The following is a 22,933-nucleotide window of genomic DNA, read 5'->3' on the forward strand; positions in this document are numbered from 1 at the left end:
ATTATGTTTTATTCCAGAACATCAAATGAAAAAATTTACTGAATTAGAGATCTAAAGGAAAGAAGTGTTAACTTTCAAAGTATACATACTTCAAATAAAGCCAGTTTTTCCACAAAACTGTAACGAAAACTTGTACGTGTAATTCTACATGTTGTTATACAGTTTCAAAAATGGAAAAAATTTGAATACTTACTTCTCTACAGTGCTTATTATGTTAGAATACATCTACTTTAATATATATTAATAAGTCTTCCCACTTCACAGATGGGAACCGAGAGGAAAAAAAATGGCTTGCTCAAATGAAGAACATAAAAGGATTGGAAACAGACATCCAATTACACAAGTGCTAGTCTGGCATCCTTATTATTATTATTAGTTTCTTTTCAGTTTAACCAAAATTGTTTCAGCTTTTGGGTTTAGTAGAGCCGAAGTCACTTGAAGTCACTTAATTGTTTGGCAGGACACACAGCTCATTGGACTTGAGCTGAGGCTCCCCATCTTACCTCTGAGGAAACAAGGCTAAACCAGACAAAAGTAAGGTTAACAAACACAGTAGCTTTCCCTTGAGTTCTAAAATATACACCCAGTTGCCACAGGAAGAATTTAAGGCATATACATTCTAAAAGCCCACAAGTCAGCTCAAGAGCCTCTGGTGCCAGAACAAAGCTCTATGGACAGGACAATGATTTGTTGATTCAGTTCAGGCCCCTGAAGGTTTATAATTATGAAGCTTTAATTTTCTGTAAACAGAAGGTCTGCACCAGAACGCATTTGTAACAATTCCTCTTTGCAGTCTCCATGTTTCTTGACAGGAGCATCACGACACCTTGTCCTTGAAGTCCCTTTAAGACAGATGCAGGAGCTTCATCTGTCTCTGCAAACAGAGGATGCTCTGGGAATGCAATACTGCAGCTGCACTGGGAATGCCTTGCTTGCTGCAGACCTCACTAGATGAGCAGATGGGTCTGGGCTGAGGCCATCGGATTCAAAGCAGAATCACATATGGAGACTGAGACACAAAAACAAGATTCCACAAATCTGGGTGAGCCATTGATCCCAAAGTGGGCAGTGAGGAAGAAAAATGGTCAACTCTCCTGTCTTTTCCCATCCACTATGATCTCTTCTAGCAACAGAGACCCCACCAGTGTTTTCCAACAGTCTGGGACTTACCCTAACCCTTCATGAGCCTCACTCAGCTCAGTAACCCAACAAAAAGCCAACCCAGCAAAAGAATAGGCTTTGTCAGTTTTCCGAGTAGAGTTGACTTACCAAACAATCAGACAAGCACTGAACCAGCAAAAGAGAAGTTATAGTAGCACACAGCCAAGAGCAGGACAGCCCCTTTCAGCAGCAAAAAGTTGGTGAAGCCCATCATGCAGAACAACATGCATGAAGTTCCAAAACAAAGAACCAATTCAGGAAAAGTAGTCACTATAGCATGTACATTTGTGTCTTTTCTTGACTTCAGAGTACAGACCACTGTGTTAACAGCGACCTGTACCATGTAACCAAACAGCTGCAAGAGGGAACCTTGATTTTGAAATTGAGACCAGACTAAGGAGTGGTTCAGCAATTTTCTATTTCTTCAAAGACCAAATGAAGACATGCTCGCATCTACACAATATCAGAAAACCTATGCTCTACATAAACCTAGCTCAGATGCTATTTTAGCATTTAAATTTTTTGAGAAAAAAGCCTCAAGGCATCTGCAATTCAAATAATCATCCTCAAAAGGTACATGAATCACCTTTCTTCTCAAATGATGCTATTAAATGTTTTTTGATAATGACAAAGCTGTAAAAAACATCAAACACTTAACAGCAAAGTTCTATATACCATCAATGAACTGTTCCAGGAAGGGAAAAAAAAAAAGTTAATTCTTTCAAAAAGGCTACAGAGAATACAGAATTAATCCTCAGAGCAAGAGCTATCAACTTAAAAACAATCCTATATAAATTAAATGAATTTGATTTTTCTTTGCAACAGAAATACATACACATGTACACTACATACAGATTAGTGCTGTATCTTCTTCATTGCCCTCTAACCTGCCTAAATGAAATGCTGGTTTCTGTAAACATAAAAAAAAATATGAAAGAAAAAGGATTTTGGGCTTGTAAATTTAAGTTTCATTTAAACAAAACATCAATGATGTGGGCTGAGCAAAGCTGGATGGATTGTTTCTTTCTTCTCCTTGAAAGGCAGACACTAAAGTTGACATTATCATCAAGTTTTAGGGAAAATTACTGATTTTGAGAACCAAAAAAAGATGCTTTCTCTTCCTACTCCCCACTGCTCTGGTTTTGAAGAATTAAACATTTCCTTCGTTTATAAAAAAAATCTGGTTTAAACATTAAAAAAACATACATTAAAAAGGTTACAGGCATTTCAAAAGACAGAAACCACTACTGCAACTGACATCCACACATCTGATAACTTCTTACCCTATTTGTCACTGAGAAGTTCACTGTACAGATGTTGACAAAACATCCCTTGGAAAAGGGCTACATAGAAAATGTCAGGGGGACACCTACATTTTCAGTTCTCAGTTTGACTGACTTTCCATGCTCCTTTACAAACAGTGCAGTATCAGTGCAGCTTTACAATGCAAGCACGCTCAAAAAGCTAACTCTACAATCATTTACTCCTGAAGTATTACAGACATTACATTCTACAGACAAAAAGCAAATTATATACTTAAACTTCAGTCTGTTCCGACCTGTCTTATTCTCGTAGACTAGATTTCAGTGACATCTATGCAATGTACATAAATCTAGCCAAGTACAGGTATTGCACCATGGACAGAAAAAAAGACAAAAAATTGAAAGCTGACAATAGGATTTCTGCAAACTCTACAAACATATTCCAAGAATGGAGCTGACTGTAAGATCAGTTAAAAAAAAAAAAAAAGAAAAAAATTTCTGTGCATAAGGTTACATGTATCACAGTACAAGAACATAAACAAGAGAAGAAGACAGTATGCAGTTAACCTAATAACCAAGGCAGAGCATCAGAAAATGAAGGCAGACAGAGACGGAATGAGAAGTACCATGCTACGATACATATCATTTGAAGATAAAGCCAAGAACTTAAACAGGTGTCAAAAGCTACTGAACAGATTCAAGAAAAAGTTGAACCCTTAAAGAAGCATAAAGGTGTTTTTCTGCTGCATTCTATCTGGAGTATATTCTAGACAAGCTAGAAAGGGGGAAGCAACTTACTGTGACGTTTTCATTTAAAGAAGATGGAAAGACTGGGAAAATACAGAAAGTCTCTTAAATATAAATGGATTTGCCTATCCGAAAGATTTGACAGTTTGCCAGCATCTCAGTCTTAGTATTCTTCCCACTCTTGCAAGCCATTCAAGAAAGTGATGAAACCTAGAACATCACACAGACACACACACATCATGCTCTTTTGTTCAGCAAGAGGTAATTACACAAGATTGTGGCAGGATGTTAGGCCCACTTGTCGAGTAACTAAAACCCACAACATAGGTTTGCAACCTTGTAAGGCATTACAAAATATTTGCTTTTACACAAATATTTGCCAGAAGCAATAAAACACATAGTTGACAATATCAATATATTGATGATATAGTGATAGTAAGCCAAAATACAGTAATTTGAAGATAGACAGTGCAAGAATACGAAAAAAAAAAAATCACATAAAATTGTAAGGGACTAGTGCCAATCTGTCAGAACAGACTATTGCTAAGGCACTCTCTTGACTATACATAGGAAAGCCGCAAAAAACCCGTAATCCAATAATACATGCTACATGTTAGGTTGGTGCAAAAAGAATTGCAGTTTTTGCATTGCTGAAATTTGCCATTTGGTATTGGAATACATTCTTAGATAAATGTGGTTATGTTATGCATTATTTTAATGGGCTTTTCTCCCTTTTTTTGCTACTGACTTACTACTTGCTGTTTATTTTATATTTATTTTAGCTTATGGCAATGATATTAGATAAAAAGCAAATTCAAGTGATTCTCTTATTTGAGTTCAAAATGGGTCGTAAAGCAGCGGAGACAATTTGCAACATCAGCAACACATTTGGCCCAGGAACTGCTAACAAACATACAGTGCAGTGGTGGTTCAAGAAGTTTTGCAAAGGAGACAAGAGCCTTGAAGATAAGGAGCATAGCAGACGGCCATCCAAAGTTGATAACAACCAACTGAGAGCAATCATCAAAGCTGATCCTCTTACTACTACATGAAAGAACTCAACATCAACTGTTCTACAGTCATTTGGCATTGGAAGCAAATTGGAAAGGTGACAAAGCTCGGTGAGTGCCTCATGAGCTGACTGAAAACAAAAAAAAAATCATATTTTGAACTGTCATCTCCTCTTATTCTACATAAGAATGACCCATTTCTTGGTCGGATTGTGACATGTGACTAAAAGTGGATTGTGTATGACAACTGGCAATGACCAGCTCAGCAGCAGGACCAAGAAGAACCTCCAAAGCACTTCCCAAAGCCAAACTTGCACTAAAAAAAGGTCATGGTCACTGTTTGGTGGTCTGCTGCTGGTGTGATCCACTGCAGCTTTCTGAATCCCGGCAAAACCATGACATCTGAGAAGACTGCTCAGCAAATCAATGGGATGCACCAAAAACTACAGTGCTTGCAGCCAGCATCAGTCAACAGAAAGGGCCCCATTCTCTTTCACAACACACGACCATACATCACACAACCAACACTTCAAAAGTTGAATGAATTGGGCTATCAGGTTTTGCCTCATCTACCATATTCACCTGACCTCTCACCAACCGACTGCCACTTTCTGAAGCATCTCAATAACTTTTTGCAGGGAAAACACTTCCACAAACAGCAGGATGCAGAAGATGCTTTCCAAGAGTTCATCGAATCCCAAAGCATGGATTTTAATGCTACAGGAATAAACAAACTTATTTCTCATTGGCAAAACTGTGTTGATTGTAATGGTTCCTATTTTGATTAATAAAGATGTGTTTGAGCCTAGTTAAAATGATTTAAAATTTAAACTTTTGCACCAAACTAATATGATAGTTCACCAAGGCCTTAAATAATGGAGGTTTATATGTTTCTTAACATGAATCACATCAATCTCATTATTCCACAGGCTGGAGAGAAAAATAAAATTTAAAAAAAAAAAAAAAAAAAAAATCAAGAAAGCAAGAAACCAAGAAGTTCCCAAAAACTTCCAAGATTTGAGAAAGTGTATTTTCTTTCACAAGCTATGTAACAGTCTTCAGATGCTCTTAGACCAAGGAAAACGGCACTCCCAGAGGAGACCACAGCTGGGAGAGGACAATGGTCTCCCACGATCTTGTCCCTTAGTCAAGAGACTGGGTGAGCATGCAGCTAGATTCCCAGAGCAACATGGCTTTTGCCAGCTCCTGCTGGTTTGCTCACTTTCCACACTTAGGGTTTCAGACTACCAAAGCAGTTCAGTGCTAGCACAGTTTTTTTACCAATTGCTTGACAGAGCTCAAGCACAAGAACCACTGTGAATCATCATGCAGATCAAGATTGGAGCAAGCTACAGAGTAGTCTGTCCCACCTTTGTATTATACAGTCAATACTCCTCGTAACAATTTCAGAAATTAGTTCACATGTACCCTAGTAATATTAGTGCACAAGACTGGCATTAAATTAAGCCTGCATGTAAGCTGAGCAATTGCTAAGATCAGCTGAAAGAGCAGCACACAAATGCAGAAAAATATTTGTGAGAGAGAACCTGTAACCATAAAAAGACCTTCAGATGATGCCTACACCTTTACTACAGGCAGTGACCAAGTTCTGACAAACTTTTATTAAGCTACTTTAATCCAAAAAAGCTGTTGTGTGTCTAGCTTCAAACAACAGTGCTCACAAGAGTAGTAGCAGTCTAGTTAAAAATATTAATGAGGGCTGTTTCTAAAGGTACAACAATTCCGTTTTGCCAGTTTTTTAGAGTTTACAAAGCCCTTTTCATAGTTTCTATTATACTGTGGTTTGAGTCGAGGGAAACCCATACACAAAGAACAAATCAACTCAACATACGTACAAGTCAACATCTGAAATACTGAAAGCCCTCCTTTCATCCTAAAACGTGGCAAGAAAACACCCGTGTGTAATAATTACTGTTAAGTAACACCTAGATATGCAACCTACTTTTGGCCAGCATTTTTCCTTTATACCATTGAAGAAAAAAAAAAAAAAACACCATAAAAAAATAAACAAAACACAGACACACAACCATCGTTTATCTGCTGCAAGCGCCGAGGGCAAGAGATGAAAGGCGAGCGCGGCCGGACCGCCGGCGCGCTACCGCACGACACCTCTCCCCGCCGGGCAGCCCTCCCCGCCGCACTGCTTTGTTCCGGCGCCCGGCCGCGCCAGCAAGGTGCAAAGCCCCGGTGCCGTCACGGTTTTCCGGGCAACCCGGCGGGCCGGCAGCAGCCGGTGGCGGGGCCCTGGCGACGGCCGTCCCCGCTCCGCTCGGTTCGGCCCGGCCGGGCTCTGCCGCCCCACGCCAGCAGAGGGCGAGGCGCTGTCTCGCCGGCAACGCCGGGAGCCTGTTTTTGTTACACGGGGGGTATTTAAATGTCCTGCTGTCAATCACAACGCACTTCCTACACCGCCGCCAGCTCCCCAGCCCGCACGCCGGCGCCGGGGCTCCCCACATAATGGGGGCGGCAACTCGGAGCCCCCCGCAGCCCCAGACCGGCCGAGCCACTTGAGCCGCGGGCCCCCAACTTGCTCCTTTGTTTAACTGCCCGTGAATCTCCACCGCCACCTCCGCCTCCCCCTGCTCGCAGCCGGGGCCTTTATTATTCGCACTCTCGGCTCACAAAAAAAAAACAACACGCGAGTCGGCGGCTGCCGCACGGGACCGGGCTGGAAATGTCAAAGCGGCGAGAGGAGCGGGGCGACCCTCCTCCGTCCCCGCAGCCCCTCCGCCAGCCGCCCTCCCCAAACAAAACGCGCGGCCAAGCCAGAAGCCCGAGCCCCGCCGGGGGAAGCCCCAACACCCGGCGCGGTGCCTCCTCCGCGATGAGACCGCCCCGTCCCGGGAGAGACCCTCCGGGAGAGCGGGGCGAAGGGGGAACACGCCGCCTCCCCAAAGCCGGCTCAACTTTATGGTGGCGCCGCCCCGCCAGCGAAGCCGCCGGCCGGGGAGCCCCGCATCTGTTGCTCTTTCATAACCCGCCTCCCCCCGCCCGGCCGCCTTGCCCGGCCCGACCGCCCCCTCACAAGCAAAGCCCCATGTGCCCAAGGACGGCAGCCCTCGCCGGCACCGGACACTGCCACCGCCGCAGGGGGGAGCCGGAGCGGACAGGAGCCCGTTTTCCCCCCGTGCCGCCGCCGCGCAGCCATTGTCCCCCCGGCCGTTACCGGTGGGGGTGACTGCCACCGCCTGCGCCCGGTGGCCCGCTGACCCGGCGGCTCGTCCCCCCCGCGCCGCCCGGCCCTGAGCGGCTCCCGGCGCCTACCTGCCGTGGAACCAGTCCTTGCAGATGTCGCACTCGATCATGAAGCGGCTCACATCGTAGGGCTCCCGGCACACGCAGTACACGGGGGTCGCGGCGGCCGCCGCCGCTCCGGCCATCTTTAAAGAACTCACTGACTGAGGCGCCCGCCCGCTCCTCCTCCCCCTTCCTCCCTCCGCCGCGGCCGGCGGCACCAATAACAACAGCGCGCGTGCCAGCCCCACACGCCGCGCGCGCCCCGCCGCCGGCAGGCAGGCAGGCACGGGCAGGCGGGCGCGGGAGCGAGCGAACAACAGCGCACGGGGGCGCGCGCACGTGCGTCACCCGGCCCCCGCGGAGGCGGGAGAAGGAGGAGGAGGAGGAGGAGGAGGAGGAGGGGGGGAGGAACCGCCCCCCCCTCCCCGCCCCTCCCCCCGCACGGCGCCCGTCCCGGCCGCGCCTGCGCCAGGCGGAACGCCCGCACCACACCCCTGCCCGGCCCGGCCGCCTCGCCCAGCGCCCGCGACTGCGCGTGCGCGGAGCGGAGAGGGCTCCCATTGGGCGCGGGGAGGGGAGCGCACGTGCCGCCTCCCGCCCCTCCCCGCGGAGGGCGGGGCGCGGGGAGGCACGCGCTGGCCCTGCCTTCCCTCCCTCCCTCCCCCGAGTGGTGTCACGCGGGGAGGGGGAGGGGCAAGGTGCCTCGAGGACACGGGCAGGGGGGAGGCGGGCCACGGCGCGCGCCGGCTCGCCTTATGTAACCGCGGCGGCGGCGGAAGAGCCCGAGCAGCGCCGAAAGCTGCCGAAGGCTGCACTTTGTTGTCGGGCCGCGGACACCCCGCGCAGGCGCAGAGGTGGTCCCCGCCTCCCCCGACCCGAGTGCTGGGAGCGCGGCCGCCTGCGTGCGGGGGCTGCGGGGCGCCCGGCCCTCTTTCCTCCTTCCCTTGGGGCCGCGGTTGGTTCGCCCCGGTACCTGCAGAGCTTGGAGCTCCCGCAGGCAGCGCCAGACTTGGCGAGGGTCTCGGCCAGCACTGGAGTCCCCTGTGCCGCTGGCAGCGCTGAGGAAGCGGCAGGGTTTGGCTAGAGCAGTGTCACGGAGCACCGGTGCTGCTGCCTCCTTCACTGCCCGGGCTGCCCGACACACCGTGGGCTTGGCGGCCGCGGGAACAGCCGCGTCCAGCTGCGGGCCTGCCCGAGGAGCTCGTCTTCGGTTTTAAGTTAATTCTTCGCATGCAGATTCAATGAAACTAGCTGAACGCCCAGCCGTAGGTCACAGAAAGCTGATGAAACTGGATTTGTTTACTGCGTGGTTTTTGAAGAACCTGCTACCCAGCTCATCGTTTATAGGTACAGACTGGAACACAGCAGGTTCAATTTAAATTTGAGAAGAAACTACTTCTCAGTGAGGGTGACAGAGCACTGGAACAGGCTGCCCAGGGGGTTGTGGAGTCTCCTTCTCTGGAGACATTCAAAACCCACCTGGACATGTTCCTGTGTGACCTCATCTAGGTGTTCCTGCTCCAGCAGGGGGATTGGACTAGATGATCTTTTGAGGTCCCAATCCCTAACACTCTGTGATTCATCTGCACGCAGTGCCGTACGTGACGCTTCTGCTCTTGGAGGGACCTCAGGACAGAGGAGCATCTGATGTTAGGAAGGCTGAGCAGGCCACAGTTTCCACACTGTTGAGCTGGGGTTTGCAGTGGGTTCATTCCCTGTCACGCTCTCTGCGCGTATTGGCATCACTCTTCTGCTCCATGCAGTCACCTCTTTCTCTCAGGACAGAAAAAGTAACACTGATGCATGCGTTATATGCCATCAAGGACAAAAAAGTAGAATTTTACATGGAGAAAAGGACCTCTCAAGGACCTCTTTAGATTGTGTTGTATAAGGGAAGAGGGAGTCACGTCCTCCATGCTGAATGTACTAATTTTAAAGGGAAACAATTAAAAAGCGCATGTTCCGGTGATCATAACTGCAATAAACTAACTGTGCATACAGCATTATAATTTTACATACCATTTTACATACCCTTAACCACCAGTAGCCACAAAAAACAACAACAAACCAAACCAAAACAACAACAAAAAAATACATTGTATGTTTGTTTGGCAGGGAGAAGCTCAGAAGTAAATGTTTCCTTAACAGGCTGTTATTGTGAAGTTAGCTAATCTTAACATTTATATAAGACAGTAACACAAGATGATGGTTTGGCAGCAAATTGGAGAGCAAAGAAATGTAAAACAAATAAAGCCAACATGCAGACTCTGTGACCAAATAGAGAATGAAACAGAGAAATATAGGAAATGTAAATGACAGCTTCAAGAAATGTCAGATTCTCAGACCAAACCCTGACCTATTTAGAAAGTGCATGCAGTTCTGGTCTGCAGGATGCTGTTAGCGAGTGTTTCAGCACTTTCTTGTTTTCCAATACATCCCAGTATTTCAGCAACTCAGGATGTGGCCACAGACACATCAGTCATCTAAAAAGTTAATGTTAAGCTTAAAAGAGATAAAAAACACCAGTAAAGTAACAAATGCTGATTTCAGGGTTTCTGGAAATAATACATACCAAGAGGCTTTCTCATGAAAAATATTGGTTTCCTTTATTAATCTGATTCAAAAGCACACCCAGGAAGATGCATATTAATGGTAGAGCCTGCAAGCTTTTGTGCAAACAATTACAAGTAATGTAACAACTGCTAAGGGGCAACTGTTCAAGTTAAAGTCATTATTCTGTTTATTGTAAAGAAGCGTTGGTATATGTAGCCACTCTGGAGTCTGAAAATCAACAATTCTTTGCTCCTTACTTTGCTGTTTCTCAGGTTGTCACGTGGCGAGCTTTATCTTGAAGTTGCAGCTACCAGCTGCAGTGGTAACTTTATCCAAAGTGGCCATAAAAATACACACATGTTGTATTTAAGGAGGTGTCTGCAAATGGCAAAACCCTGAATTGCTGCGGTAAAGCACATGGTTGGGTATTCCCATAAGAGATGGAGGTGCGGCCGCTTAACATGCATTATGTGGAGAGGAGACTTTGTTCTCTTCAGGGCGAGACCGGGGTTACTGGAACGGATGAGGAAGTTTTCAGTTGACATAGAAGAAAGTTGCCTGACAATGAGAGTGCAAAGAATGAGGAAGCAGGTTGGTCTCAGCCCTCCTTGGGGACCTTCCCTTCACCACCCCTGATTACTGCAACAAACTTAGGTTTTTTGGAAAATAAAGAAGTTGCAACCTTAAGCATGCAAAGCAAAGCTTGACATCTAACAAGCATTTTCTATACTGCCACAAACAACATCCTTTTGCTGTTGTGATTGATTTCAGAACAAGGTACGTTAGTGATTCAGGCTGTTGTGGGCACTCCTTAAGCAGGTGGGCAATACCTGCTTCATTCATCTGTTGCAAAAATCAGAAGCATAAACCAGCTCCATCTCAGTCTGATCTGCTGTCAGCTTTTCTCTTTGCAAGCTTTCTTTCCAACTGCACTAAACTGTACTTGAATGTAACACAACAAAAGTTCAGAAAAGCCAAAGACCACACACTGTAAGAGAATTACAAAACCACTTTCAATAAGTATTCTTCCCAGAGACTTAGAGAGCTTTATATGACAGTCTTACTACATGAAGTTTAGAAACAAAAATTGCAATGCCAACCTTGAATGTAAACAACTAAATGAAGCCAGCTTAGAGTGCAATCCCCAAAAAACTTCAGAAGCACATTTGTTATCCACAGCAACACAGTGACACCTGAAGAGACCAGGGCCCATAGCACTCTCTGCCCTCTGCTCCCAACCAGCAAGACATGTCCACATGCAATGTGGGGTGCAGAGCACCTTGTAATAAAGAACAACAGGAGTCATATGCTGGGCCACTGGATGAGATCTGGCTGCCAAAAGCAGGCGAGGCAGCAGTGCCACAGGGCTGGGCAGGCTGAAGAACCAGCTCTAGAGCAGCAAGGAGCTCTAGAGATCCAGAGACAAGAGGGTAATGGGTGGGGATGGTGATGACAAGCCAGTGGAAGGGCAGTGAGAAGTAAGCAGGCAGGAGCAATGCAACTTGTTTAAAGAAAGGAACAGGGTGACTGAAACACATCAGCCATTCTCAGGTTTTTCTAGTCATTCCTGACCCACTGCTTCTTCTCTGTGCAGCATGCCTCCCTGCTCTCTCACCGATGTACACACGCTGTCACATTCCCACTTGCCCCATGTTCGAGGTTGCACCCAGCCCACTACCCCCTCAGTAGCTGGATGGAGCAAGCCAGCTGACCCTTCAAGCCATGCCCCTGAAAAATCTTCCCACCCTAAACTCCACCAAAACCTGCTCTGCCCCATCAAGCACAGCCCATGACAAACGCAACTTCCAGCAAACCCCACTGGCTGCCCCTGGCCCCATGCCTGAACTCCACCAAATACTTAGAAACACAGTCACAAGGGCTGGGGCAGGCAGGGGTGACCAGCCCTGGCACTCTGAGGAACGGACCTGTGTGTAAAGAGCATCAGGTTTGTAAAAGGTAAAGTCAGGGTTATAGATCAGGACACCAAGGATGAAAGAGTGCTTCCTCTTTCTGGGCTCCTCAGGGCAAGCCCAAGGGCTGATACACAGGGAGGCAGAAGCCTTCAGGTTCTGTTTGGGGGAACGTTGTTTGAGACTTTATCATTAAGGCTGGAATCAGGCTTTGGAATAAAAAGAGCTGAAAGTCTAGGATTATCCCTTAATAATGTGAGGACTGCAGAAATATGAATAAAGGTCTGGTACCCAGTTTCTGCCATGCTGGGACAGGGCTGCAAAGTCACTTGAGCTAATCAAGTCAAGTGGCTTCCCATGAGGTCTGGAGGGATGATAAATGCACTAAACCTTAAATTTAGGGTGAATTATTGCCATGGGTTCTCTAGCCTCTAAAGAAAATGTCAGAGATACGGGGTAGAGCCGAAGACTGAGGAACTAGAATGATAGGAAGATGAGAGAGTCCCCTAGCACTACAATACATGCTTGTGCACAGCTTATAGTTAGCTATCAGTCAGGTATGGCTCACTGCTGTACAGGCCAATATAGAGTCAGGATATAGTGGTGTTTGGGTCATGATGCTAAGTATAGGTTACATTAGCCAAGGCCATTGCTAGGGGTCGAGTGTGGGATTTTTCTGTGTTTAAAGTTACTGTTTGGGATCAAAAAGCAGGATCTGTGGAATTAATTTCAACCTGCACATTCTGCAGAATGCACGTACAGGCACATCATCTTCTGATGTCTCGAAAGACAACCTTTGCCACATGACGTCCTTCACCCACAAGTCTTTTATTGTCTAGCTATTCCCAGATCTTCTGTGAGGTTCATGGTGGGCTGAGGTCTGGTATCAGTTGCGAAAAATGGTTTCTAGGTGGTTCTAGGATGCTGGGCTATGATTACAGGTAAGGGTCTTAGCAAGGAAGCTATTCTTATCAAGGACACGACCACCAGTGCTCTGTTCAGCAGTAGAGGAGAGGGGATGGGAGAAGAGAGCACTTGTCATTGCACAATAAGAGCATCCACAGCCCATGCCTGGCCTCAGGCATCTCCCAAAGCTTATGTCAAATGCATAGAGGGAGGATAAAGAAGGGGGAGTGGGGCAGGGAAGTTTGCCAGAAGGGAGAAAGAGAAATATTCTGTGACTTTTTGTCACTTCTGGGTACTGGCTGAATCACATACATGTGCACACAAATACGCCTATTTTGTCTTAAGAGTAGGGGGAGAACTCACATCAGTCAGAGGATGGTGGCTTGGTGGCTCTCACCCAGCAGGACACGGCTGGTTAAACAAATACTAGAGGTGATACTCAGCAGACAAAGAGGCAGCCCAGGAGCAATGGAGACTAGGGAAAATCAGAGAAAATGGACATTAATGAACAGTTCCAGACTAACGTGAAAATAATCAGATAAACTGTTGAGAAAACATAGGGCTAGAGGTAGCTTCTGCATGTTCAGTCATGCGTTCATTGTATTTTTCTACATTTTGAAAAAGCACTGATTTTAAAAATTCTTTATTTATTTTCACATCAAAAGACTTACGGCTGCCAAAAAGCAAAGCTCTGGACTAAAACAGTGTTCCAGTTCCCAGCATGAAACTGCCCAAAGTATACCCAGAATTGGCAACATGATCTTTGCATCTGCGGAGAAAATACTGAGTCATGTTGTCAGCCCACACACATCTAACAAAAATAAAAGCAGCCCAACAATTCAGGATTCACCCACTCGTCATTTAAAGAAAATACAAGTCATTCAGTCATGCCTCATGCTTCAGAGACCTTTAGAAAACACCCAGCTCAGGGAACATTCGCCCACGTTGTGCCCATGCGCTGTTTCAAACCAGTGATGTCATTTGCAGCTCGTTCCCTCGCGAGTCTGGACGGCGTTTGGTTCAGCATCCTTGGAGGAAGTCGCTGAGACTTAGAGGTTTCTGCCAAAAACGTGACATGATAGCTGAAGCCTCAGCCCTTCTGTTAACGAATGCTGAAATGATGTAACACAGTGTACCCGGCATGAATCCCTGGAGGAGGCAGAAATACGTCCTGTGCTTCATTGCCTAAAATATCTGGCAAACTTAAGCTGTAGTTTTTATAAGATGCGACCTTGCTCTTCCTTGAAGGGTTAATCCTGTCCTGAAGTGTTAGTTCCCCCTGTGTTCGGCTCCCCAGTCACTTGGCACACATTAGACTGGGAGGTATTTGCACAAATGTTGAAATTTGCGGAACTACCCAGGAAATCTTCCTCCTTTAACCCTGTCCCACATCATTGTCCCCTAGCAAGAAAAAGCAAGTTCCTGCATTTCACCCAGCTGCTGGCAATCTCTCTTTTCCTACTTCAGTGCTAAAAGCTGCTTGAAGTATGAGCAGCTGAAGCCGGATGTGGGGCAGCCAGCCCAGCTCATGACGGAGAGGGAGACGTCACGGCACAGGGGACACGGAGTTACACAATCTCAGTGGTGCTGAAACCGGCGCTGGAAACTTGTCAGGAGCCCAAAGGCCAGAGCTAATTTGTATTTTCTTTTACACAGCGTAATTTTAATCAAAGCAAAAAGCGCCCAGTTGTATTTTATGTACAGAGTGTTGTAAGTAGAGAAAAGTTAACAGAGCAACTAGTGGCAGGATACAGTCCAAGGGCAGCGCAGGGAGGAACATTAGACAGGGCAAGGAAAGGCAGGCCAGTTTCCTACACTCAATTTATCAGCATTTCCTTGACTCTTCGGGAAGGCCAGGTGCTATGAAGCAAAAGGCTAAGAGTCAATGTCATAAAAAATGCTGTGATTGCACAATTCCCTTTGTAAGAAGGAAGAAGAAAAGAAAAAAAACAGTGAAAAAATAAACCTGCAAAAAGCTTGAGGACAAGCTTATTTCAAAAAGCTCTTTCCAAAGGTTCTGGATGTGTCACCAAGTAAAACATGGCATTCAGGAAACCCATCTCACAGCCAATATTTGACAACAGTTGAATCCAGGTGACCGCTAACATAAGCTCCTCCAGCTTCAGCTGCAAACAGGTCTGTGCGAGTTCCCCTTTACAACCAGTTTTCTGCCTTCCTGAGCAGACAACATGAAGGGCTGATACAGGCTCCCCTCCAGTACCCCCTTTCCATGCTGCGATGGCCGAAGAGCAGGAGTTGGGAGCAGCTTCAGGGTGCACCCTTGCATGCTGCCAGCGTGAGCCAGAGCGGGACTAGTGCAGCAGGTTAACGGTAGAGTAAATATACCTTGACATTTCCTGATCTATTTGCTTTGTAGTCCTGGTAGGTTTACTGGAAACTCAGATGTGGGGTTTGCCACCTGGCGAGTGCTTTCGCTGGAGAAAATCCATCATGTCAGCTTTCCTCTCTTTACCCACTGGGGATAAATATTCTGTTCCCCCTCAGTTCAGCTTCATTCCTTGAAAGTTGAGGAAAAGAAAAGGGAAAAAAAAAAATCAAACCTCGTACCTTTACTTTGTTCCAGAGCACGATTTAGACGTGTTGTTCAACGTCTAGCTCATGACGGGATGAACTGCGTGTTAGGGATATAAAAGAAAAGCTGTCAGACAAGCTCAGCTGGAGCTTCCTACATTCAGTCTGATAAACCCTACCCCTGGAGCTTTATCCCACCAACTAGTCCCTTTCCATTGTAGCCCCCAACAGCAGCACCCTCTCTGCTCTCATCCCTCCTCCACATGCTCCCTCACCCCCCTCCCCCATGCACATTTGTCCCCCTGACTCAAACAGCTCCCCAAGGAGCTCAGGCACCATCGATGCCCGGAGATGGGGAAAAGGGAAGACAGAGACGGGTGAATATGCAAACAATCCTGTGTGCACCCCAGCATGTACAATCCAGGTCTTTGTCAGCATGATGGAGTATGCTCTGTCCTGTTTGTTTTCTTTCCCTAGTACCATACACACACTTTCCATATGAGCATTATCAAATGCTGAACCTGAATCAGCCTTTTCAAGACAGAGGCTGATTTCTGCCTGGCTAATATCTGTCTTATTTATTTTGTTCAAAATTTATAGCCACTCATAAAATCTAATGTAAAATCTACAGCTGCCATTAAGAAAAAAAAAAATTAAAAAATTTTTAAAAAAAGGCTTTTCGGTGTTTGATTTCTGATGCCACTGAAGCAGCGGGTGAAAGCGTTTTCACTTGCACGAGCAGCGCTGCTTGGACGCAGCCCATCACGACGGGAGCACGATTGCTTTTGCGCTTCGAGGCAGCACGTTTGGGATGCTGCCTGCTTGCCTGTTTTCCCCCCTGTGTGGCTTCACGCCTCAGCTGGTCCTCCCTCGCATCGCCCTGGACAGACAGACACCCTGTGCAGGAAGGATGTCGGGGCAAAGGTGCAAAGCGCTTTTGGGGCTGAGTGGCAGTCGCTTTAGCCCCACCATCAGGGCCCCAGGCCTGGCAGACAATAGCTCTCTCACCGCTCTCTCCCTGCCGGCCGCATCCGTTGTCCCCAAGACTGAGGAGCCTCATGAATCAAGTCAAAACACCCAGCGACAGGCTGAAGAAATCTATTAATATGCACCCGCCACCGCAGCACGCCAGCAGCCCCCAGCCTCGCGCGCCGCTCACCTGCCTGTCTCACCCCTGGCAGGCAGTGCAGGGAACAAAGGAGCAGGGGGGGACGGCAGCGACTGCCCCCCAAACGAAACACAGGGAGGCAGCGGCTGGAGACAAAGCTCATTCGCCGGCCGCCACGGGTGTGAGGAATGCTCTTGCTCGCCCTATTGTCTGGGGTCCTTTGTGCTCCTCTAACCAACCCCCCCCCACCTCAGTCCCCAACCGCACAGGCAGAAATATTGGGAGCAGGACAGAAAAGGCTTTGTTGAAGGAAGCCCTCACGTGCAAAAAGCCTCCTGCCCTTGCCTGGCCATACGTGCCCGTCTGGCACATGGGCCTGCACTCTTTCTGCCCCAGAGGTCAGGTAGGGAGCAGGGGGCTGCAGAGCAACATGGACAGACAGACAGACCCAGGGGTTTTGTTTATCTGTGCCCACAGGGCACTGGCAGCCCTTCTCTTGCTCCCTCCAGAGATCTGACCCTGCGATGCTTTTGGGAGGTGGGGAACGGTCACCTGGTCCTGCAGAGGGGAGCGGGAGGGCTGCCCTCACCCCACACTGCTGATACAGGGCCAGTAAGCCCTGCTAGGCTGCACTGGGGAGCAGATCTGGCAGCACGGACTTGGCATGTCCTGAGCATCCCCCGCATCCCTCCCCACCTCAGAAACAGCACAGATACCTTTGCCAAACCTCTGCTGCTTTGTCAAGCTGTGGCTGTGGCCTCCCTTGTGCGAGTCACATCTGCAGCATTACACCCCCCAAGTCCTGCAGGGCTGGTGGCGGACCCAGGGTTTTTTTCCCTGTTTTCTGACAGAGCCGTAATTGCCAAGCCCTCCCAAGGGGTCAGTCCCCAGCTGCAGCGCACTGCTTGGCTTTCCTGCCACCGTCACCCCACACTGGCATTGGAGGGACCAGGATGGAGAGAAGAAGAGGTAAACCAGGTCCCTCTGGTGCAGGGAGCAGGGTGACCCCACGATGCCCCAAGGGACCACAGCGCTGCCCAGCCCCACGATGGCCACTGCACGTGGGCCAGCTCCAGTGAGCAACCCATGGAGAGGCACCGCCCACCTGTACGTGGCACACCGGCTTGTGCAGTCCTTGTCCTGCCTGCCCTCAGCTGCCTTGCACCTCCCCACCGGCACTGCTCGCCACACATGGAAACAGCCGCAAGGTGGGTTTTGCTCAGACAACGTGGCCAACACAACGTAAAGCAAAGAAATACAGGTAAGGTCACAAAAATCATGGAAATCACACAATGTGAGGGATTGGAAGGGACCTCAGAAGATCATCTAGTCCAATCCCCCTGCCAGAGCAGGAACACCTAGATGAGGTTACACAGGAATGTGTCCAGGCGGGTTTCGAATGTCTCCAGAGAAGGAGACTCCACAACCCCCCTGGGCAGCCTGTTCCAGTGCTCTGGCACCCCCACTGAGAAGAAGTTTCTTCTCAAATTTAAATGGAACCTCCTGTGCTCCAGTTTGAACCCGTTACCTCTTGTCCTATCATTGGTTGTCACCAGGAAGAGCCTGGCTCCATCCTCATGACACTCACCCTTCACATATTTATAAACATTAATGAGGTCACCCCTCAGTCTCCTCCAAGCTAAAGAGACCCAGCTCCCTCAGCCTTTCCTCATAAGGGAGATGCTCCACTCCCTTAATCATCTTTGTTGCCCTACGCTGGACTCTCTCCAGCAGTTCCATGGCCTTGAACTGAGGGGCCCAGAACTGGACACAATATTCCAGATGCGGTCTCATCAATCCGAGGGAAAAGATTAGTCCTGCGAGATGGCGCCAGGGTCTGTGAAGGAGCCCTGGCATACAGGTGCTCCACTGCCGAGATGGCAGCGCTGGGCGCCCTGGCCCGGAGAGCAACGGTCTGGGAATGAGCACCAGGAGATGTACTGTGAGGAGGCTGCTGAAGGGTGTCCATAAGGGACAGGGATGGTAAGGAGGCAGCTGTATGCTTACAACTAAAGAGCCCACCATCAAGAAGCACATCTCCAAATAAGTTTTGTTCAGAAATAAGTTTTTGCTAAGGAAAAGTGCAAAATTCCTACTTTAAAAAAACAAAACAAAACAAAAACCACCCACAAAAAACAAGGAGTAGAAACCATGATATCTGAACAGCATCACTTCTTTCTTTGAGTTTTGCACCTCACAGTGAAGCTTCAGCAGCTCTGGTAAAGTATGCTTGTGCTTTATAAGCAGGACTCACACTGAGCTCAGTGGACAGAAGATTCCCAGTAATGTCCAAGTTGCAGAAACAAAGCAGTTGCACCCAAAGCCACCAACTAAGAAGAGACTTTGGGGCAGTAGTTAAAGCAAGAAACCAGATAAAGCAAAAGGCCTTTATCTTGCACTATAAAGAATACAGCAAAAGGGGAAAGAGTTCTTGGTGGGTTGGTGGCAAAGTTACTGACCTCTCTTCTCCGTGCCCCTCCCATGACACCTCCCTGCTTCCCCAGGAAAATGGGGACACAGCAGCTCTGCTCCTGCAGGCCCTGTGCCTACACCAAGCTGGCGTTCCCGCACAGCGGCATTTCGGCAGCTGGAGGGCCGGTTGCATCAGAACAGAGCTGAACTAACGTGACTACAAGAGGCGTTTTGGCATCCGAGCTGGAGAGGCTGCCTGAGTTAATGAAGCTGATGAGAATGGGATGGGGTGTAATGAGGTGCCCCTTCCTGAGAAGCAGGGAAATTCCCCCAGGCTGCCTTCAGCTCCTGCAGAGTGCTCAGGTCAGCTTGTAACTTATTAATGCCAACACTCACACGACCAAAGTTCAGCACGTGTTTAGTTGTACTTCTGGAACTGGGACTTGAAAAGCACATCGTGCAGGTTTCCTGGGAATAAAAGGGATGTCCAGAGAAAATGCCCCCTGCCCTGTCTGCCCAGGGATCTCCACTGCACCCCTGTGCATTTGGGTTGTGAGACCTTGTTCATTCACTACCCAGTGCCCAAGGAATCAGCTCCCCTCAGCTACTGCACCCATCGCCATCAGGCCACGGTTCCTTCTTCCTCTCACAACAGAAAAGCTCCGTGCCCCAGCAAAACCTGGAACAGTCCCCAGGTTTAGGAGGAAATTCTCCACTGATAAGGCAGATTTACTCACTTTCTGGTGAGATGAGTGGGTTTGTTAGCACACGCGCTGCATGTTTTTAAATGTCTCCCCTACAGCTGGAACTTAACCCTAATCTAAATTATACCTCTGGTGCCCTTAATTTAAAGAAGTGTTCAATAGACTATGTCCCTTGGAAAATTAATTGCTTTGCCGCTGGATAAACAGGGATGGGTAAGAGTCAACATTCCACCTCAGCATCAGAGCATAGAATCATAGAATCATTGAGGCTGGAAGAGACCCTGAAGATTATCAAGTCCAACCATTAACCTACTCTGGCATGTCCCTAAGAACCATATCTATGCATCTTTAAACACCTTCAGGAATGGTGACCCAACCACCTCCCTGGCAGCCTGTTCCACTGCTTCACAAGCTTTTCCATGAAGAAGTTTTTCCTAATTTCGAATCTGAATCTTCCCTGGCACAAGTTGAGGCCATTTCCTCTTGTCCTATCACTTTCTCCTGGGAGTGGGGGACAGTCATATCCACAGGGACTGCTGTGGTTCCCGCAGGTAGTGTCCTGTGAGGCCATTAAGCCCCCACAAGCCAGGTCACCTCCAAAAGAAATGCCAAGACCCCAAGGATGATTTATCTATCCGTCACCTGCTGTGCTGACCGTGGCTTTCAGGGCGCCGTTCCTTCGTAGGCAGAGGAAGGGAGAGTGGCCCTGGCAGACATGGAACGTGGTCACCCCACCGGTGTGCAGAAAGCCGACCTCACTGGAGGCAGTGATGTACACGCAGAGGAGCTGCATGAAAGGCACAAGGAAAAGGAGGTTCTTACAAACCAAATCAGAGAGGAAGATGAGAGCCCATCACTGAACAAACCTGGGAGAAAAGCGCTAATGGAGGGAGCTGTGAGTGTAGTCTTTGAAAGGTATCAACTACACCTGTTTCAGTGATCAAGTTACCCAGCAGGAAGGGGTTACACTGCAATTGTAATTATCAACCCCTAGCAGAGCAGCCAAACATCTTCTGCTACCCATAGCTTCCCTGCAGGCTCACAAGCCAAAGAGCCAAATGGGTTTCATTCATTTTGCAGCTGCTGCCCAAACCAGCGGAGGTTAACAGCATTGGACCTGATACTCAAGTGACAAGCCCACACCGACTTAAAGGACAAAGCACAAGTGTCCTTGCTTGCTTATCCAAATGTGCAGATGTCCAGAGAGCATATAGTCTGTTGTTTAAAGTGGGTTTATTTACATGCTTATTATAATGAACAATGTCTGTGTATTATTCTTTGTAAGTATCTGCACTCCCCGAAGGTCAGAGTTAGGAACATCCAAGTAAGGTTACTGGAAGTGTTCCTCATTTTTGAGTGTTTTATTCGAGCAATCAGTGATTTATCAACCACTTCTGGCACCAGTTATGAACATGCAGGTATTGCTACTCTGACCCACAAAGAACAGTATTTTAGCCCTTTACAAGCAAGATGTTTATTGCTATTCAGATGGTACCAGTGCCTATTGCCAGACCTGCAAGGACACATCACCTGCAGCCTTTTAATCAAAGGCTGGGTCTGAGGGGAGTGAAGTTCAGAGCTGATTTCTTTCAGTGCGTTATTAAAAGGCATCACTGAAAATTCACCACACTGCCAACTGTACTTTGTGTCTGATGGGACAAAGCATGCCTTCTCCCTCATGTTTGCAGAAGCAAATACAATTGGAGAAGGGAACGAAGTTCCACTTACCAGAAGATGTTCTGTGTTTTGGCCATCATGATCATTCGTGTTCCCTACAAAGATGTACTAACAAGCCCCTTGCTTCTCAGTGGCTTGAGAAGGAGGGAAAGAGAAACCTTGACCGCAAAGAGGAACCCAGTCTCTGGGAAACAGGAAAAGAGGATGCTGTTCGACATTGCAGGAAACACTAAGGGAAAGATGGGAGCAGCCAGAAGCTTTGAAAGTTTTGATTTCTCTGACATAATGAACTGCCTATTCTAACTAGAGGAGTAGTAGCTTGTGATCCCTCTCTCCTGGAGAGGTTTCTCCTATGATGTTCAATACTGTAAAGGGCTGGAGAGGAGGGAACACTTTTGGCTGGATTAATTTACAAGGTAAAAGTGATTTCTTTCCTACAGGGAGTTAAACTAGACTCATGGCCTTGTTCCTCTGGGGTTCATAAAGAGTGTTTGAAACTCTCCTGCTTGCACAAGGAGGGCAGGAGCGTCTCCTGCCCCAGGAGTACAGGCACTGCTGAGCCCAGGACCACCCTGGCAACTGGGGAATTGCCCAAGCGCTGTCTTATTGGGAGAATTTAAATACTTCAGATTCCCTCTTGAACCAGGCTGCTTAAGCTTTGGATCTGTTTTTGTTAAAGCCTTCTTATTTGAATTGAGAAAGTCCTTGCTGAAATGCAGCACCCTGCCCCTCCAGTTATGGTTAACATGTCTGCTGAGATTGCCACAGCCAGGCTGAACTCAGTAGCTCTCAAGGAGTGACAAAAACCCTTTAAATGTAGCATGGGAAAAAGATCATACTCTCAGCAAGCTGAGGATCCAAAACAACCACAAGAAATTCAAGTTTTGGGCCAACAGGATCCTCATGAAGCACAGGAAGGGGAGTGCAAAGCTTTGTCCTGGGGAGGAACACCACCAGGCACCAGCACAGGAATAGTGAGTTTCATGAATATTAGGAGTCTCAGAGCAGAATTAGGGCTTCCTGGAAAATCTGTTCATTTTGATTATTTGGGGGAGAGGGGAAAAAAAAAAAAAAAGGAAAGAAAAAAACAAACAAAACAAAACAACAACAAAACAACCAAACCAAACAACAACAACACACAAACACACACAAAACACCACCCAAAAACAGAAGTGATAGTTTCCTCCCAGTCCCATGTCTCTGTAAATGGCCCTGCATCACCCCATTTAGAATGTGTATCTGAGAAAGCAAGGTTCTCTTTTAAAAACAAGTTATTTGCAGGAAGAAGATTTGAAAAAAGAGAACCAAGCTCTGTGCTGTTCAGGACACCAGCAGCCTTCCTGCCCATGGGATGTAAGGAAAGGACAGAAGGGAAAAAAAAACAAACCAAAACAAATTGCTGACAGCCTTCCTGCCCTCCTGCAACCCTAGATTGTCATAGCAAGATTAATTTGAGATGGCAGTAGACTAATAGGTGGGTTTGACAGGGTAAAGTGGAGAAGATCAGATAGGAGGAAATATGGCTGCACTGAACTGGCTGTGAAATCCTTCATCTCCTTTGGAGAAATACATTGCTTTTAGCTGCCAGATGCCAAGCACTGGTGCAAGCCCAGTAGGTAAATAGGCACAGGCAGTGTTTGCAGCAGGAAGCTTAACCAGAAAGGAATTTTATCTGCCCAGAGCAGGCTCTTGC

At 47.6% G+C, this 22,933-nt stretch overlaps 1 protein-coding gene, 1 long non-coding RNA gene and 1 pseudogene across 6 annotated transcripts in view; 1 reads left to right on the top strand and 2 right to left on the bottom strand.

The window, feature by feature from the left end:
- The window catches only part of KDM7A (lysine demethylase 7A), a 69,885-nt gene extending 62,088 nt beyond the window's left edge, over window positions 1-7,797 (bottom strand). The window contains exon 1 of one of the 2 annotated variants that reach the window (XM_065038237.1): window positions 7,466-7,797. In XM_065038237.1, coding sequence (XP_064894309.1) covers window positions 7,466-7,581 — 116 coding nt within the window. In that variant the 5' untranslated portion in view covers window positions 7,582-7,797. The remainder of the gene's footprint in view (window positions 1-7,465) is intronic. The other variant, XM_065038231.1, reaches the window with a different exon arrangement.
- Window positions 3,962-4,968, top strand: LOC135576028 (histone-lysine N-methyltransferase SETMAR-like; annotated as a pseudogene).
- A 2,221-nt stretch (window positions 7,798-10,018) lies between the features above and the next one.
- Window positions 10,019-20,197, bottom strand: LOC102089801 (uncharacterized). Of its 4 annotated transcripts, none has more exons than XR_010467585.1 (5): window positions 17,553-20,197; window positions 15,376-15,439; window positions 13,479-13,866; window positions 13,171-13,282; window positions 10,019-10,549 (listed from the first exon to the last, which is right to left on the bottom strand). It is a non-coding gene; the product is annotated as an uncharacterized LOC102089801 (long non-coding RNA). The 4 variants fall into 4 exon arrangements; XR_010467580.1 differs by having other exon boundaries at window positions 13,479-13,956; XR_002410896.2 differs by lacking the exons at window positions 15,376-15,439; window positions 17,553-20,197 and having other exon boundaries at window positions 13,479-13,576; window positions 13,715-15,147.
- Window positions 20,198-22,933: the final 2,736 nt, after the last annotated feature.

The sequence above is a fragment of the Columba livia genome, chromosome 1 (genome assembly GCF_036013475.1).
Source record: "Columba livia isolate bColLiv1 breed racing homer chromosome 1, bColLiv1.pat.W.v2, whole genome shotgun sequence".
In the NCBI taxonomy this organism is placed as follows: Eukaryota; Metazoa; Chordata; class Aves; order Columbiformes; family Columbidae; genus Columba; species Columba livia.